Consider the following 17398-nt stretch of genomic DNA (forward strand, 5'->3'; position numbering starts at 1 on the left):
ACACATCAACGTTTTGATAGGCTTGCCTAAATACAAATGTTTTAAGTGGGTACAGTAAAGAGTGCAAATCAACATATATTGATAAACTGAAGGTGTTAGGCTATATGTAGTCTGAAGATTGTATTAAGAACAGGAGCTGAAAATTAGGGGTTTAGATTACTAGAGTGCTTATCTAAGGCAACTGGGACTATGCAGAGCAGGGATTTAAAAAAATAAAAAAAATGCAAAATGATTTAGGAGGAAGTGGAATTGCCCCACTTGAGAGTTCAAAGAACTTTGTGACAGTAAGAGCTGTTTAGCAGTGGAAACAGACTCCCAGAAGAGGTGATGGACTCTCCTTCCTTGGAGCTTTTTAATAAGATGTTAGATGGCCACCTGACATTTAGTTGGCATTCCTGCACTGCAAGGGGGACTGGATGAGTCCCAGGATCCCTTCCACCTCTACGATTTTTGAATGATAACCAAGTCTGCACTTAAATCCCTTCTGCAAAATACTAATATTCTGGCAGCATCCTGTGCCGCTACAGATGCATATGGCTGACTGTTCCTCCTTAGAAACATTGCAGAACAGTTAAGTAGAAGGGCTATTATGGGCCCCTCCCTCCCCCCAGCCTGAAGTGATTAAGTGGAGGAACAGGTTGTGCCTGTTTGTGAGAACGTGGCCTTTGTTTCTGTTGTTGCACCAGTTTGCAGCAGATGGGCCCTGAAAGGGAGATTATCACCATTCACTTTTCATTATACAACAAGTACTTTATATAGACACCTGCTTTTTGGGGGGAGAAATCCTCTGTAAGTTTTCACACTCGCCAGCGATAAGAAGAGTATTATTCTGGGTGGGTTCCCCCCTTTGTATCCTCTCAACACATACAAATAATGAGTGAAGACAAACAAGACATTTTGTTTAGTTCACAACATTTGGCTGCTGCCGAAGAGTTTGTTTGTCACAGTTACAGGGACAAATTGGAACCGGTCCTTGGCTTTAAGATCTACAGCTGCTCTAATTACATCTAAATGTGCTTGTTAGTCCAGATTAAAATGGCAGCAGGAGACCAGAGTTTTAGGCTCCAAAAGAAAACAAATCTAGCTTCAAAATTAAGACTGCTGTGTACAAGGGAGCATGCAGCAGCTTTTATGGTGAAAATTGGCTTCAAAAACCTGATTGGTACAACTGCCAAAAGCTGTGGGTTTACCCACTCTGAAGTGCTAAATGTGTTTTGTTATCTAAATGTGTGGCTGACTTAACATTGTAGCTGATATCTTAAATCAGGGGTCAGCAACCTTTTTCAGCCATGGGCCAGTCCACCATCCCTCAGACCATGTTGGGGGCTGGACTATATTTTTTGAGGGGGAAATGAACGAATTCCTATGTCCCACAAATAACCCAGAGATGCATTTTAAATAAAAGGACACATTCTACTCATGTAAAAACACACTGATTCCCAGACCGTCCGCGGGCCAGATTTAGAAGGCGATTGGGCCGTATCCGGCCCACGGGCCTTAGGTTGCCTACCCCTGTCTTAAATTAAGGCCACTTTAAAGTCCCTAGCATGTAAAAATGTTACCCTTCTCCAATTGGGGGAGGGATTTGTTCACCTTAATACATGTGACTATGTCAAAATGAGGGGTGTATGAGTGCTAAGGATGCTGTTCTGTCAGCACAGGATTTATCCTTGTACAACAAAATCTCCCCCCCCAATCTGTTCTGAAGGTTTCCCAAGCCTCCAGAGTAAATTTGGGGGCAGTGGGATGTACATGAGGGGAATTGTCTCTTTACACTAGTGCTAATCCTTGCATTCGCACTTTAATTTAGTTGAATACTGCCCATAGTTTTGACACACTGTTAAATTATAAATGACATTACTTAATTTTTAAAATAGCAGGGAATCAATTAATTTATGATCGGCAGAGGAAAAAATTGTACCCAACATGCTAAACCATACATCAGAACTGAACCACTGAAATTAATAGACTTAAAAGTCTACTGATTTTAGTGGATCTAGTCCCAATGTATGTATGTGGATACACAACCCAGAATCTCTTTATCTTACAGTAAACATTCTCATAGCATAGAAGTTTGTTCATTTGATCATGAAATAGTGCTTTCAAAAATACATCTGCCCCCAATTCCATCATAGCATAAAATACACAGGCATTACGTACAAGCAAACTATTTACAAATACCTACATTAAGTGTATAAAACACATTCAGTTGTTTTTTTGCAATTATTTTAATTGGTGAAAAATGCTTAAAATCACTCTAATAAAAAGGTTCCCTGAATTATGATGACAGAATTACAGCCCAAACCAGGGGCTCTGTTGACACACAAGAACTTCTGCATGTTGACTTCTATGTATCACAGTGATACCTGCAAGTCAATTGAAAGCCCATCCATGCAAGCGCATATGAATCTTAAATCAGTCTTGAGCATTAAAGAGGTGTGTTGCCTCTGTCTTCCCCGCCCCCTTCTAGGCTCTACCCTCCCCTGTAGAGCAGTCAGTATTTTCAGTTTTGATCAGCTGCTTCCTCTGTTGAATGCACATAATTTTCTTCAGGTGGTGGGGAACAAGAACGTTTTGATGTACAGTTCTGCATTCTGGTGGGAGATGTGTGGGAAATAGAGCAGGAGCAATCTTGAGCACCGCATGTCTGGCAACTCGAACACACAGGAAGAGCTGACTTTGGGGGCTCTGAATCATCTTTGCACTGATTACTGCTAAGAGCAAGCGCTTCTGAAAATTTGCTTTCCTTATTTTGCTGCAGACTATCTTGTTTCTCTTCCAGGGCACGAGCAAGCATATAACTAACTTTTCTTTGATGGGCCAAAGCTTCCTCCTTATCATTCATCTGTAAAAATCAATAAAAAATATAAATAAACAGTGTATATTTATTTTTACAAAGATAAAAGAACACCATTAATATGCCCTCTATGAAGCCATACAAGTTACCAACCAAGTCTATCAGCATCCTAATGATTTCCTGTGGATTATCCAATTCTTCTATTTTCTTGCTGTCAGCGCCGGAAGCAAGCATGCCCATCAACTTTCGCCCCAAGCTTTTCCTATTCCCTTGAAATGTGAAAGCACCTGAGGGGAAAAAATAACATTCACATTTAAGTCCTGATCTTTGAGACATTCTAAACAACCACCACCTTTTTAAAGTCCAAATAAAATTAAGCCTAAAACTAATATACCACTGGAAAACTGAGGCTGTTACCAAACGAAAATAAATGGCGTACATCTATAATCCAGCTTCCAAAAGTACACATGCTTTTTGGTGGTGACTGCTACACTTTTAATAGACAAAATAATAACCAGCACACATAGAACAAAAAGAATAGAGCAAAATGTTCTGCAGTTAAAGTGAATAAACAGAGAACAGTGGAGTGCTAGTAATGAAGGCCAAAATATGCTGATCTTAGATAACATGTTTTGAATCCTCATTCTAAATTAGTTATTCATAGTCTGTTACAGCAATAGCCAATGCGGTGCCCTCCAAACGTTGTTGGGCTCGGACTCCCATTAATCCCACTTGGCAAAACCAAAGGCCAGGGATGATTGGCGCTCCAAAGGTTGGCTACTCCTGCTCTACTATTAAGCTCCAATGTCCTATCAGCACCAGAAAGGCAATAATACAGGGGTGAGAAGAGAAGAAATGTATGCAGGTGCTTGAAAGAGAGAGGAGAAATTGCAATAAACTGGGAGAAAATTATATGAACTCCAAAAAGGAAATGAACTGTTTATTACTTTAGTTCACTCACTGGTGGATGAATCCTCTCCCATCATTCAAAATACTCATTTTTCAAAGCAGATTGCAATCATAAGATCACACTTTTATCATATTGAATATCACCACATGCAAATTATACATGTGCCAGAAAAATGCTTCCTATGGTCTTTTAACTTGACATTTATTTTATTGGACATAATCCAGCATATTTAACACCACCACCAGTTTGAAGAGATTACTCCATAATTTTTCATAGCTGTCTCCCTGTAAAGACCTTTTCCCAGATAATGAATAAGTGAGATTCAGAAGGCTTCAAATTAAGATATCCTCAACTTTGGCTGTGATGTTTGAACAAGACCATTGTGTTTTGAGGTGATATATAAAAGTTCTCTCTCTCTCTCTTTTTTTCTTCTCACTCAAGTTCTCTCTTTGATGATGTTATCTGTGATGGCTCATTGATCTACTGCTCTTCATGAGATGAGCCGTAATCAAGCAATTAACATGCATGAACCAGCCTTAAATTCTCTTGGTAGGGACTGCTTTGCTACTCTGTATGCATGCATCATGGTTAGCTACTATGAAATTCAGGCCACCAAATGCATGATGTCAAACAGTAGGTTTTAGGTTTATTAGAATAGGTTTTATACAAAATAAAAACTGCAAATTCTGGGCTACTTTCAGTACCACTGAGAATCATGCAGATGGAGAAAAGTACCATCGTCTTTTATGTTTTTCCAGTTGAATCGTTTCTTGTCTTTTCTGCAGATCTTATTCATCTGTGCGAGTCCCAGCGCCTGGTCCCTCCTCCGCATCAGCTGCTGCTCAAATGCAATTCTGAAGGCATCTGCCATAATATATGCTTCTTCTTTACTCTTCTTCAGAAGCTCAAACTATGTTGTTGTTTTTTAAGATTGAGAGAAGGTTCAGATGACATTCAAAAAAAGAGTGAATGAATCCACATTTTGGAGCTTTTTTAGTCATTCTGTCCCAGTACATTGGTATGGCAACTGCTTCCACAAATGAAGTAGAGCTATACACACACACAGTCACTAGGTGACCAGAAAATTTAATTCTAACAATTGACTGGGAAAACCTCTAGTATACTCTGCCACAGGATTGACATTTAACAACAAAACCCATAATAAAAATGGCTGTCCACACATGGAGGCACTTTGTTCTTTGTTTACCATGGAACTGGGCTACACCTTGTGCTAGGATGTAGAATCAATGGTCAGAGTACTAGAGTTGCTACAAAAATAAGTATCACCCACTGCTGCTCCCTATAAAATCCTCCTGCTTAGGCAGCAAACACACCCAGACTTTTTCTCTGTGTGGAACAGCAAACAAGAAAGCAGAGACAGACTTCTAGAAATAATTATTGGCTACCAAACCTCTCCTAGTTGCATGAATGGATTTCATCATTTAGCCTAAAGAGGGCTGCACAAAGATAATGAGATGTGCCTACAAGAAAATGGCATTGATTCAGAACAAACTTCTTCCATTAGAGAATGGGTAGGCAAAGTAAGGCCCACAGGCCAGATCAGGCTAAATTGCCTTCTGGATCCAGCCTGCGGACGGTCCGGGAATCGCTGTGTGAATCGCCAGCCTGCATGTTCTTTCCCTCTCCCTCACATGGCAGCACCTCAGCCTCCTCCCTCCCTCCTCCTGGCTTCTCCCTTCCCTGCCTAGAGGAGGAAGGGGGCTGGGCTTTGTTGATGCCAGCAGCAGCAGCGTTTGAGCAGCCGCCATTTTAAGCAGCCTCTCTCCAGAGCCCTTTCGCGTTCCGCTCATTGTCCTTCTGCCTCTGCCACTGCCGCCAGCCCCTGCCGCTTGCACGACACAGGTAAGCAGCCACCAGGGCTTGTGGTGCTCTTGCATCATCCCCCCCCCCAAAAAAAAATATAGTCCGGCCTCCCACAAGGTCTGAGAGACAGTGGACCAGCCCCCTGCTGAAGAAGTTTGCTGACCCCTTCATTAGAGCAAGAAAGATTCATCTTTGGATCCATCCCATTTTGTTTTCATAGGCTACCCTTGTCTAAATATACTCTTATGCATTGGGCCGCGAATACATATACATATATAATATCTGTCATCATAAAAAGGAAAATGCACTGACATATCAGTTGCCTAAACACTGTATTTTTAAGCTTGCATCATTTTGAACAATTTCACACATGACAAGTGCCTTCTACACATCTTCATTAAAAGGGACAACAATGCTACTTTCAGTCCAAGCATAAATACCTCTTGTTTGAGCTGAAGCAGTTGCTTTCGAGTCGCTGCTGACATTTTCGCACAGGAGCATGGCTCTCCCTCAAGACCACTGCAAGTGCAGGCTCCAAGTACTGCCAGCTTCAAATTCAAATGCACACCATTCCATTATTGATTATTATTATTATTATTTTACAAAACACAGAATAAGGGTAGATTTCTACATCTTCATACAAGTTATATTACTGGCTTGGATCCAGAGCGGTCCTTTAGAACAGAAGGACTGCTTCCATTTCCAGAAGTTACTACAATCTAATAGAAGCTCCCATTCATGAAAGGTAGAGACAATTTTCTCTGATTCCCCTTCTGCCTCATGCACCTTCTTCCAGAGTATCCTCCAACTCTCATGGGAAGATTTTCAGGTAGTGTAGGGGGGGGGATCAACGAAAAATCACCTCTCACCTATCCCCCACCCAGCCCCAACATTCCATTACTGTAACTAAAATCAGTATCAAACGCATTATGAGCTCTTGGGCTTTTCTATTTTCAATTTCTCCATTTCACAGCTCGAAAAAAGTTGTAGAAGATCAGCTTGGGGCAGACTGGTCTAGGAAGAAAGAGGGAGCGAGCAATGGTATTTCATGAAGTGGATAAGATCCCAAGTCCAAATGGAGGAGGGAAAATAGTAGCCGAAAGAACTGAAGCCTCTGCCCTTCCACTTCATTCTCAAAGTAACTGGTATCAGCAAAAGACTCAAACAAAGCAATTTTAATATACACACCTCAAGTCCTGTTATCTCTGTAAAACCACTCTTGCTAAGGGACATGTTCTCCTGAACAATCTTCCGCTGTTTTGCATCTAGGACAGCGAGAATCTCCAAGTGCTGTTGTTCCAAAACTGTAAAATTAAATATTGAGCAAGGAAACAGTTTGTGAACTTTCCGATCAGCTTCTTTTGCTTCAAATCCTCACTTACGTAATTTTCAAATTTAATAGGGTTTGATTCTTCATTTACTAACTTGTGGGATATACACAAAATAAAGGAGCTTAATTTCTGAACAAAGAGCTTAAGCTCGCCTACAAGTTTATGTTGGAAGCTTCCCTAGTCTCAGATTTTGTGGAATTGGTTGAGGTCACACACTAAGGAGGAAAAGGCTCTTTACAAAGCACTAGTTTTATAATCTCATATACTATGGACTGAAGATTCTGCATTTGAAGCAGGTTTGAAGCTGTGGTTTACTAAACTATGCTGAAATTATGTGTCAATAAGTGTTGCCAGAGGCAATATTAAACATTGAGGGCCAGTGATGGCGTAGCGACTTAGAGTGGCAGATTAGGACTAGGGAGATTCAGGTTCAAATCCCTTCTCAGCTATGACGCTCAATAGGTGACTTTCAGCCGCTTGCCATCTCACCTAGGCTACCTAGGTGAGTACATGACAATGCTAATCTTATTGCTAACTGCATCAACGCAACATGCAAAATCCTAAATTCCAGTATATTCAGTGGGTAAGAATGCATAATTTCAACATTATGCTTCTAAGCGCGACGTGATGTTCAAATCCTTTCAAGAGTACAAACAAAAGTTTAAGACTAAGACATTATGTCTAAATGATTTGAAGAACTTTACAATTATATGTTTTAACAACTTGCATTTTGGAAAATACATTTGTTTAACTTACTCTTGGAATATCTTGTTTCTTTTGTGACTTACAATGCAATGGCCTTTGGCTAAAAACAATAAATATTGGACTAATATATTCTGCATCATAGAAAGTTAAACTGAACACAGTACACTTTTCAAAAAAGATTAGTCTTTGCTTTTTTGCATCTAAGACAAAGGTAAGAAACACAATTTCTTTAAAAGGCAAAGAACTGAAAAAGGTGGAGCATACTTACATTCATTTTCAGACTTTAGTGTTTTAACTTCATCAGTTTTCAATTTCAGTGTTTCCTTAAGTGCAGCATTTTCACAATAAATTCTGTTGACAATGGCAACAAATGAAATGTTTTTAAATCATACCTCAAACGTATGCTTCTATATATTGCAAAACTGAGGTATTACTTTGGTATATACCTGTCATATTTTTCTGCCCAAGACTCTTCTATATTTTTGAATTTCTCCTGATTAATTTTTATTTCCCACTGTAGAACATTTATTTCCTATAAACAGCAAAATGTTAATATTAGAAGAAAGCAGGACAATATTCCATAATTTGAACATTCCAAACACCCCTGACTGTGGACTTAGTGCTCTCCTGTTCACTTTTCCTGATGAAATCTAGGATTGCAGTCAATTGTTTGTCTAAAAATACTGAGTCAGCAACTTTAGATAACTACTGATGAAAGACAAAATGTCTAGGAATGTTCTATGTATCCACACATTCATGCAATCAGTCTACTGCATTAATGTGAAAATCCATTTTCTAGTTTTCACTATTGTGGAGAAAAACTTGAAAATCTGTGGGCATAGTGTTCGCTAAAAGAGAAGAATCAAACAGCTCTTCCCATGGAAAAAAACCTCTGTGCTCTGAAACCTCCTAATTATACAGACTCATCTTTTCCAATAAGTATTCCAGCAAACTATTACAACTGTACTAAATAAAATATTGTAAATAAAAGACAAATCAACAAAGATGTGCAGTGCAGCGCCATGCATATTTACTGAGAAGTAAATTGCAGTGTTCAGTGGATCTTTTTGCCCAGTAAGGACTGTAGTATTAAGCATGCTTAGTCCATTGAAATCAAGTATGTTTTGGATTTTTGCTTTAGGGTTGCAATCCCATACACATCTCAGCTATTTTTGCCCCTCTTCAGAGAAAGAATAAGGTATAGTCTTACCTTTTCTAAAGCTCTCTTCTGCTGCTCTGTTTTTTTAAATACTGCTTTAGTATGACAAGTGGCTTTATCCAGCACTGCCTGAGAAATAAAAAATTTAAAAGCTGAACTATTATGTCTCGCATAATATTATGTCTCGCAGATCATGCTAAAAGTGAAAACATATGTTTCAATCATTGGCAGACTTTGAGCTCTCAAATTTCAGAGGCTCCCCACTGCCTCTCACACTCTCATACAACACTGTTATGGCGCCCCCTGCAGAGCAGAACCCAGTGCATCTGAACTGGTCGCGCTACCCTAAAACTGCCTCTGCATCAATTAAGGAACCGGTCACCAATGTAAGTAATAAAACCATTAACAGTGAAGAACAGCTGTCTCATTTGCATAACAGTACATGTACAATTTGAAAAATGCTACATTACAAATTTCATGTAAATTCATATATATTAGTAAGTTACCATGCTCTGCAGAATTTTTAGTGCTTGCTCTTTGCCTTCAAGTTGTCTTTGAGATGCTTCCAATTCAACTCTTAAAACTTCTATTTCCTGGGTATGAATAAAGTCATGTTGAGTAAACAAAAATATTGGGCATCATACAGAGACTTTCTGCTATGTGTGGATGGTACACCCGCTTGTGTCATTGAAAGGATTTCTCCCTCAGGCTGCAGCCCCATCTCCAAACCATATCCCACACTGTTCTGGAGGGTTCCCTGGCCAGCAGGAGAGGCTCCTGCTTAAACTATCAACCAAGGCGGCTTCAGTGCCATAACCAGGCCTAAAGCCAGACCAAAATGGATCCAGAAAATCCACTTCCTCCAAATATGGGTGAAGCTGGGCTTCTACTACTCTCTCAACACCTTGCCCCATACTTGCTCTTGCTTCTGGGTCTAGGGACACCCTATTAGTGAGAAAAATAAGGTTCCAAATTAAGTCTTACCAAGACAGGCACTTACCTCTTCAGCTTCTTGAAGGTGTTGTATTAATTCTTCATTTGATGCCTCAGAGTTAGTTTCTGTGTGCATTCATAATAGAAAAAGCGTCCTGGTTTGAAACTAATAGGATGGCATGCTTATTTCTAAGTGCTTATTTAAAACATTAAAAAAAACTTGAAAAGCACCAGCTGTTTCTCAAAACTATGTTTGGTAATTTGCCCTCCCCTTGCACTTTTATGCAATAAGCATTTAATACACCACCTCTTAAGTTTCAAGAAATAGCAGCTGATTATTGGAAGGAGAGAAAAAACCCACATTGGGCATCTCTCAATGGCGGAGGGGGGGGGAAAGGATGCAAAAGAACTTTAGATCAAAAGGTAAAGTTAAATCAACACTAACTTATTTAATGGCTAACCACACATTTGTTTGTCTCCATGCTGAGCTGTCCAGCACATGAGGTGCGGTAAAACACCCGACTCAGGCAATGAAGACAAAAGAGATGGCTCTCTGTCCACACTACTGCTTCCAGAAAACACACACACACAACTGGCAAGAGGCAGGCATTCTGGTTTGCAGAGAACGCTTTGCGGAACAGCCTGGCTCCCACCAACTTTGGTGAGAGCTGCAGTGTTCTAGCAGCAGAAGTGGTGAGGGCTGAGCCCATTCAGCAGATGGGGCAGGAATTCCCGGTTTACCTCAGGTGGCAAAATGGGATGGGCCATCCATGTCTCCATGCATGCGTGGAACTATGTTTCAAGAGATGTATAAACAAAAGAAAAACTTGGGACACATGCACTCTAATGGAAATTCCTTTTTTAAAAAAAGTAAAACTGAGGTAGGGAGGGGAGTTCACCAAAAGGCAAAGCAAGAAAGTGAAACATCAGAGAGCAGCTGACTTCTTTTGAAAAGGAATGAGGGGGCGGGGGAATGCAATACTCAAAGGACAAATTTCAAAATAACTGCCTGCAACACTTGCACAGTCATAATCCATACAGAACTCCAACTTGCGCTGGAAGCAATAGTTTTCTGGGAGAAGGAAATTGTATTTCCTCAGCAACATCCAGTTATTGTTTTGAATATTTGAAAAATGAGTTTCCTCCCCAAAATGGACTCTCACTCACGTTACAATCCAGTGAGACACTACTGTACACTGCGGCCTCAGAGATAAATGAGACTACATTAATCTCTTTCATGCTTGGTATCTACAAGCTGGGCTACATCATTAGAAGCCTAGCACCCAAATGGCTGAGTCAACAAATAAGTGCTTAGTGTGCTGACTGATACGCCAGTCCCTGTACAGCACTGTTTACAACTTATATAAAGCCTTAAATAATGCCTCCTCTCCTCTCTTGTGATCCACTGGAATCTCTCATTTTTTACAGGAAAACTCGTAAAATAGTATGTCTTAACTGATGCAAGGTCTAATATTTTGAATTCAGTTATTATAGCTTCTGTTTAAGTCAACATGCTTAAGCACACACAACTGGGTCAACACTATCCATCATACATATATCTTACATTCCTTATTTTTGTTTTGAACACCTATAGGTGAAACGCTCAGTATAACTGAAAATTTGAAACCAGCATTTTAGGTAGTACAATAAACTGTTTCGCCTGCTGCTCTATATTTGTTGTTCTGTGGTACTTACATGCTTCTGGAGATGTTTATGAATTAAGTATCTTAATAGCAACATTTACGTGCTGTATGAAAAATACTACAGTAAATGGTCCAAAAATTTGGATTGAACTAAAACCTTACCAGAGCTGTTTTGGCGGTTGCAGCTACGAAATGCATTGATTCCCATTTTTTTGACCGACGTGTCATTCAAACTGTTACACCTTGAGCAACGAAAAACTGTTGCATCACATTCTTCTCCTTTTTTTGGCAGCATAAACGGACTGAAGCTTTTCCTTGCTGAACCTCTTCTAGGCATACCTGGGTGTACGTTGAAGCTTTCTGGTTCATACATATCACTTTGCCTTCTAATGAGTCCATTTCCCAAATCTCCACATGCCATGTCATCATCTTCACCTTCTGAGGTCATAACCAGTTTGTTCTGCAATGACACTGCTTCACTCATTGGCAACACAAATAGCTTCTTATTTCAAGCTAGCAGTGCCTTTGTTAAAATACAAAAGCTTTGTTTAAACACAAACACGTCAGGGAAAGTTGTGCTGGAAAATAAAGTAATAAAAATGAATAATTATGTTATAACAAAACTAAAGATGTATCGGTTTTTTTAACAGAAACAGTCATTTCTAGACAGCAGCAAATAGTTTTTTTTACACTGTACTAAGATTTTCCTAAATAACCCATGCTTCTTGTCGAAGAGATTACTAATTACAGGAAGCATTTCCTGCAAATTAAACACATGTATTGTTAGTACTGATTTCAAAGCACGACTGCAAAATAAGATTCCAAGAATTTAAAAGCATATCAGTGTAATCTTATGCCTTGCTGGCAGGACCATAAACACACCCAGCCACTTTGTTTACTTTAAAATGTAATAAAAAAGAAAGCATTGTTTAACTTACAATCCAACAACTGCAAAAGTCACATCAAGACCTATGTGGAATTGAGTTCTTGTATGAAACGTGCATATTACACTATGTTATTGCTTTCCTAATTCTCTTTAATAGAATCCAGCCATTTATAGCATCCTCACAAAGGAACTCTGAATACTTGGCTGCTTTTTTTTTTTAGCAAATAATGTTAAGAGGAAGCATTTATAGAAAACCTTCTCTTCATTAAAAATGTCTTCTTATGCTGTTTTTGCACACGGACATTTAACTTTAGTAAGCCATTTTGAATGTGTGCTGCTTGTTTTAAGAAAATAAAATGGAACTTCTGTTCACCTACCCTTTAGAGATTGATTTAGACAAAAATATAGTGATAGGAAGAGCTTGTTTTCTGCACATCCATTGTAAATCTCACAGTATGAACCAAGGTGCTGAGTAACATTGTGTATACATTGTCCCATAACGCTTACAATTTAGGCACACTTAATTTGGGGTGTCAGGGAAGGAAGCTAGTTCGTTAACATGTAGCCTTAGTTGGTCTCTAAGGTGCTACTGGACAATTTTTAATTTTTTAAAATTTATTTTGCCTGCCTCAGACCAACACAGCTACCTACCTGAATCTAGAAATATAGAATCACAGAATCATAGAATTGTAGAGTTGGAAGGGACCTGGAGGATCATCCACTCCAACCCCCTGCAGTGAGGGAATATGCAGCTGTACCACTGCATATTCCCTCCGAGGTACCACTGGATTGCAAAACACCCCTTATTGCTGCATAACTACACAGCAACAGGCATTTTATATTTATAATGTACACAGTTATAAGATTCTTCATATTTATGTACAGTGGTACCTCGGGTTACATACGCTTCAGGTTACAGACTCTGCTATCCCAGAAATATTGCCTCAGGTTAAGAACTTTGCTTCAGGATGGGAACAGAAATTGCGCTCCAGCGGTGCGGCAGCAGCAGGAGGCCCCATAGCTAAAGTGGTGCTTCAGGTTAAGAACAGTTTCAGGTTAAGTATGGACCTCCGGAAAGAATTAAGTACTTAACCTGAGGTACTACTGTTCAGCTGTAGCTGGCAGAAAAGCCAAAAATGCATGGACCCAAGATTACAGAACATACCTTATCATACAATGGGTCCCCTTTACTTATTTTAGGGGCTTCCCAGAATAAAGAACTTATCCTCTAATTATCTCTTTCATGGGTAGCTCTGTTGACTAGAGTGTGATGCTGACAATGTCAAGGTTGCGTGTTCGATCTTGCCTAAGGGCCAGCTGCATATTCCTGCGTTGCAGGGGGATAGACTAGATGATTCTCAGGGTCCCTTCCAACTCTGTGATTCCATCTATCAATTATGACAACACCTTAAGCAGGGCTTTCTCTTCTGTTTCCCCCCACTTTTCTTTAAAAATCTGTATGCCCAACCAACATTCAACAGGTGCATCACTGGCGTCTCCACACAGGGCAAAACTGTGGTCTGCTGAATGTCTCCCTTTGCCACCAATATTAAAAGGTAGAGGAAAGAACGGCAAGGAAAGCTCCCCGTCCGAGTTGCAGGAGCAACGCAAAATCTCAGAGGGCGCCGGAGCCGGGCGCACGCAGCTCCCGCCAACGTGAATTCTGACTAAAAAGAGAACGCGAAGCTTTACGAAGAAGTGTGCATGCACACGAAAGCCTATACCCAGAACTAACGTAGTTGGTCTCTAAGGTGCTACTGGACCATTTTTTAGTTTTATTTATTTATTTCCACTTTCACGAAAGAGCGCGTAGCGCGAGCCTCCCGGGCTTCCCTCCGCGCCACATGCACAGAACCCCGACGCCCCACGGCTCGGCCCCCCTTTCCCTCTCCCGAGGGGCCGAGCTTTCCAGAGCTGCGGGCCTCCGCGCGCAAGCCAAGCCCGCCGCAGACCCACCTGGCCGGCGAGGCGAGCAGGGCTTCCTCCTTCCCTCCAGTCCAGCCGTCGCCCTTCCCGGTCCGTCCCTCTGTTCCTCCCGGCCTCCCTCCGGGGCAGGGCTTCACCTGCCCGCCTACCCCAACTAGCCCTCCCTTCCCCGCAGCTAGAGGAGGAACCTGCAGAGTCAAGAGTGGGCACGGTAATAGAAAAAGCTTGTTGCAAAGATCAATCTAACTGGCCCATTAGTTTTTTAAGGTGCCGCCCACAAACCTCTGTGCCGTTGCAGCAGGAAGAAATGGTACCTGACCCTAAGTTATACCCGTCTGCTGCGAGGCAGTGGTTTTTTTTTGGGGGGGTGTATTTATTTCATTGCATTTTTATACTTTTTTCCTCCAAGGAGCTTAAAGGGGCCGGGCGTACGAGGTTCTCCCCATTTTATCCTCACAACAAACACCCTGTGAAGGCAGCGACTGGCCCAAGGTCAGTCCTAGTGGGCTTCATGGCTGAGTGGTGATTTACCTGGGAGGTCCTCATGAATACCTCCCCAGAGAGGCATATTTGGTGTCTATGTTCCTGTCCAAATACAGTGCCAATCAGGGTCGCATTTAGGTTCGATGAGGCCCTAAGCTACTGAACGTAATGGGGCCCTTTATATGTCCAGCTGTCCTTTGTCAACAACAAATTGTCCCTGTTTTTTGTGTTGAATATATGCTATATGGTAATTTATGGACCCACAAAACACTGTTGCTGTATGTAAGTTTTGTTTTAGTTTTTTATCTTATATTTTGGAAATGTAGCAGTACATCCAGGTTTTTTTCCCTTTATTTTTTTTTGGGGGGGGGGCCCAAGAGAGTGGGGCCCTAAGCTATAGCTTGCTTAGCTCATACGTATATCTGGCACTGGTGCCAATACAGTGGTACCTCTGGTTACGAACGCTTCAGGTTACGAGCTCTGCTAACCCGGAAGTAGCTGCTCCTGGTTGCGAACTTTGCCCCAGGATGCGAATGGAAATCGTGTGCCAGAGGCGCATGTGCAGCGGGAGGCCCCATTAGCAAAAGCATGCCTCAGGTTAAGAACGGACCTCCAGAACAAATTAAGTTCGTAACCAGAGGTACCACTGTACAGTGCAATCCTGAAATTCTCATCTTCCCTTACAGGAAATGCTAGCTGGGACTGATGGGAGTCAGAGGCTTCAATACCTAGAGGGCACCTCAAGAGCTTTTTATCAGGCATTTTCATCTGTATGTTGTGCGTTGAACGGTGGTTCCGAATAAGCATTTGAAAGGTGCATACAATGCAATCTCATGCAAAAACAAATTAAGGGAGATTATCTAAATTCAGGCAATTAATCGTATGAAGCTGCCTTACACCATTAGATCATTAGTCCATCTAGATCAGTATGTAGTGACAACAGCTCAAGATTTTATAAATGACCTAGAAGATTGAGCATATTCCTTCAGTTTCAACTGCCAACAAGCAAGCTTAACTAGTAAAATTAGAGATCAAGATGAGTTTTTAAAGGAGGACTGGAACATGTTTGCAGCTTATTTAAAAAATTATTGTAAACATGTTAAAACATAAGTAGGTATGGAGTAATAACAGCAGTAAAATACATATAGGAGAATATTATGGAGGAGATAAGGTATAGAATAATTAGAATATGCACCAATATTACAATACTTGGGGAAATCATGGAGTGGTGGAGGGGAAGTAATACTAATTGAATGTTAATTGGAAAATGTACAATTATTTTTATTTTATTTGAAAAAGGATAAATTATGATAGATAGATAGATAGATAGATAGATAGATAGATAAGATAGATGACCTGCCACCATGGAACCTTTTTATTAAACCTCTGGCTCCCGCTGCTTGAGGAGAGTTGCCGGCATCCCGAAGCCTGCGCGCGCTGATCCCAGCGCCGGCAGGCTTCGCGGATCTCTCCGCAAGCAGCGGGAACGTTCCCGCTGCTTGGGGAGAGTTGCAGGCATCCCAAAGCCTGCCCGCGCTGATCCCAGCGCCGGCAGGCTTCGCGGATCTCTCCGCAAGCAGCGGGAACGTTCCCGCTGCTTGGGGAGAGTTGCAGGCATCCCGAAGCCTGCCCGCGCTGATCCCAGCGCCGGCAGGCTTCGCGGATCTCTCCGCAAGCAGCGGGAACGTTCCCGCTGCTTGGGGAGAGTTGCAGGCATCCCGAAGCCTGCCCGCGCTGATCCCAGCGCGTGCAGGCTTCGCGGATCTCTCCGCAAGCAGCGGGAACGTTCCCGCTGCTTGGGGAGAGTTGCAGGCATCCCGAAGCCTGCCCGCGCTGATCCCAGCGCCGGCAGGCTTCGCGGATCTCTCCGCAAGCAGCGGGAACGTTCCCGCTGCTTGGGGAGAGTTGCAGGCATCCCGAAGCCTGCCCGCGCTGATCCCAGCGCCGGCAGGCTTCGCGGATCTCTCCGCAAGCAGCGGGAACGTTCCCGCTGCTTGGGGAGAGTTGCAGGCATCCCGAAGCCTGCCCGCGCTGATCCCAGCGCCGGCAGGCTTCGCGGATCTCTCCGCAAGCAGCGGGAACGTTCCCGCTGCTTGGGGAGAGTTGCAGGCATCCCGAAGCCTGCGCGCGCTGATCCCAGCGCGTGCAGGCTTCGCGGATCTCTCCGCAAGCAGCGGGAACGTTCCCGCTGCTTGGGGAGAGTTGCAGGCATCCCGAAGCCTGCCCGCGCTGATCCCAGCGCCGGCAGGCTTCGCGGATCTCTCCGCAAGCAGCGGGAACGTTCCCGCTGCTTGGGGAGAGTTGCAGGCATCCCGAAGCCTGCCCGCGCTGATCCCAGCGCCGGCAGGCTTCGCGGATCTCTCCGCAAGCAGCGGGAACGTTCCCGCTGCTTGGGGAGAGTTGCAGGCATCCCGAAGCCTGCGCGCGCTGATCCCAGCGCCTGCAGGCTTCGCGGATCTCTCCGCAAGCAGCGGGAACGTTCCCGCTGCTTGGGGAGAGTTGCAGGCATCCCGAAGCCTGCGCGCGCTGATCCCAGCGCCGGCAGGCTTCGCGGATCTCTCCGCAAGCAGCGGGAACGTTCCCGCTGCTTGGGGAGAGTTGCAGGCATCCCGAAGCCTGCCCGCGCTGATCCCAGCGCCGGCAGGCTTCGCGGATCTCTCCGCAAGCAGCGGGAACGTTCCCGCTGCTTGGGGAGAGTTGCAGGCATCCCGAAGCCTGCCCGCGCTGATCCCAGCGACGGCAGGCTTCGCGGATCTCTCCGCAAGCAGCGGGAACCACCGCTGGGCTCCCACGGCTTGCAG

General features: G+C 42.9%; 1 protein-coding gene across 3 annotated transcripts; it reads right to left on the reverse strand.

The window, feature by feature from the left end:
- Positions 1 to 764: 764 nt before the first annotated feature.
- On the reverse strand, positions 765 to 14302 carry CCDC125 (coiled-coil domain containing 125). Of its 3 annotated transcripts, none has more exons than XM_081212508.1 (12): positions 14145 to 14302; positions 11465 to 11825; positions 9727 to 9785; positions 9233 to 9319; positions 8778 to 8855; positions 8014 to 8099; positions 7836 to 7918; positions 6720 to 6835; positions 5972 to 6079; positions 4443 to 4617; positions 2951 to 3084; positions 765 to 2845 (listed from the first exon to the last, which is right to left on the reverse strand). In XM_081212508.1, exons 2-12 carry the CDS (start codon positions 11784 to 11786, stop codon positions 2504 to 2506), a joined length of 1590 nt encoding a protein of 529 aa, XP_081068634.1. In that variant the 5' UTR covers positions 11787 to 11825; positions 14145 to 14302; the 3' UTR covers positions 765 to 2503. The 3 variants fall into 3 exon arrangements, with proteins under 3 accessions (XP_081068634.1, XP_081068635.1, XP_081068633.1); XM_081212509.1 differs by having other exon boundaries at positions 11465 to 11762; positions 14145 to 14301; XM_081212507.1 differs by having other exon boundaries at positions 11465 to 11880; positions 14145 to 14301.
- Between the last annotated feature and the right edge of the window lie 3096 nt (positions 14303 to 17398).

This window comes from Podarcis bocagei (assembly GCF_964188305.1).
Source record: "Podarcis bocagei genome assembly, chromosome: 11".
Classification (NCBI taxonomy): domain Eukaryota; kingdom Metazoa; phylum Chordata; class Lepidosauria; order Squamata; family Lacertidae; genus Podarcis; species Podarcis bocagei.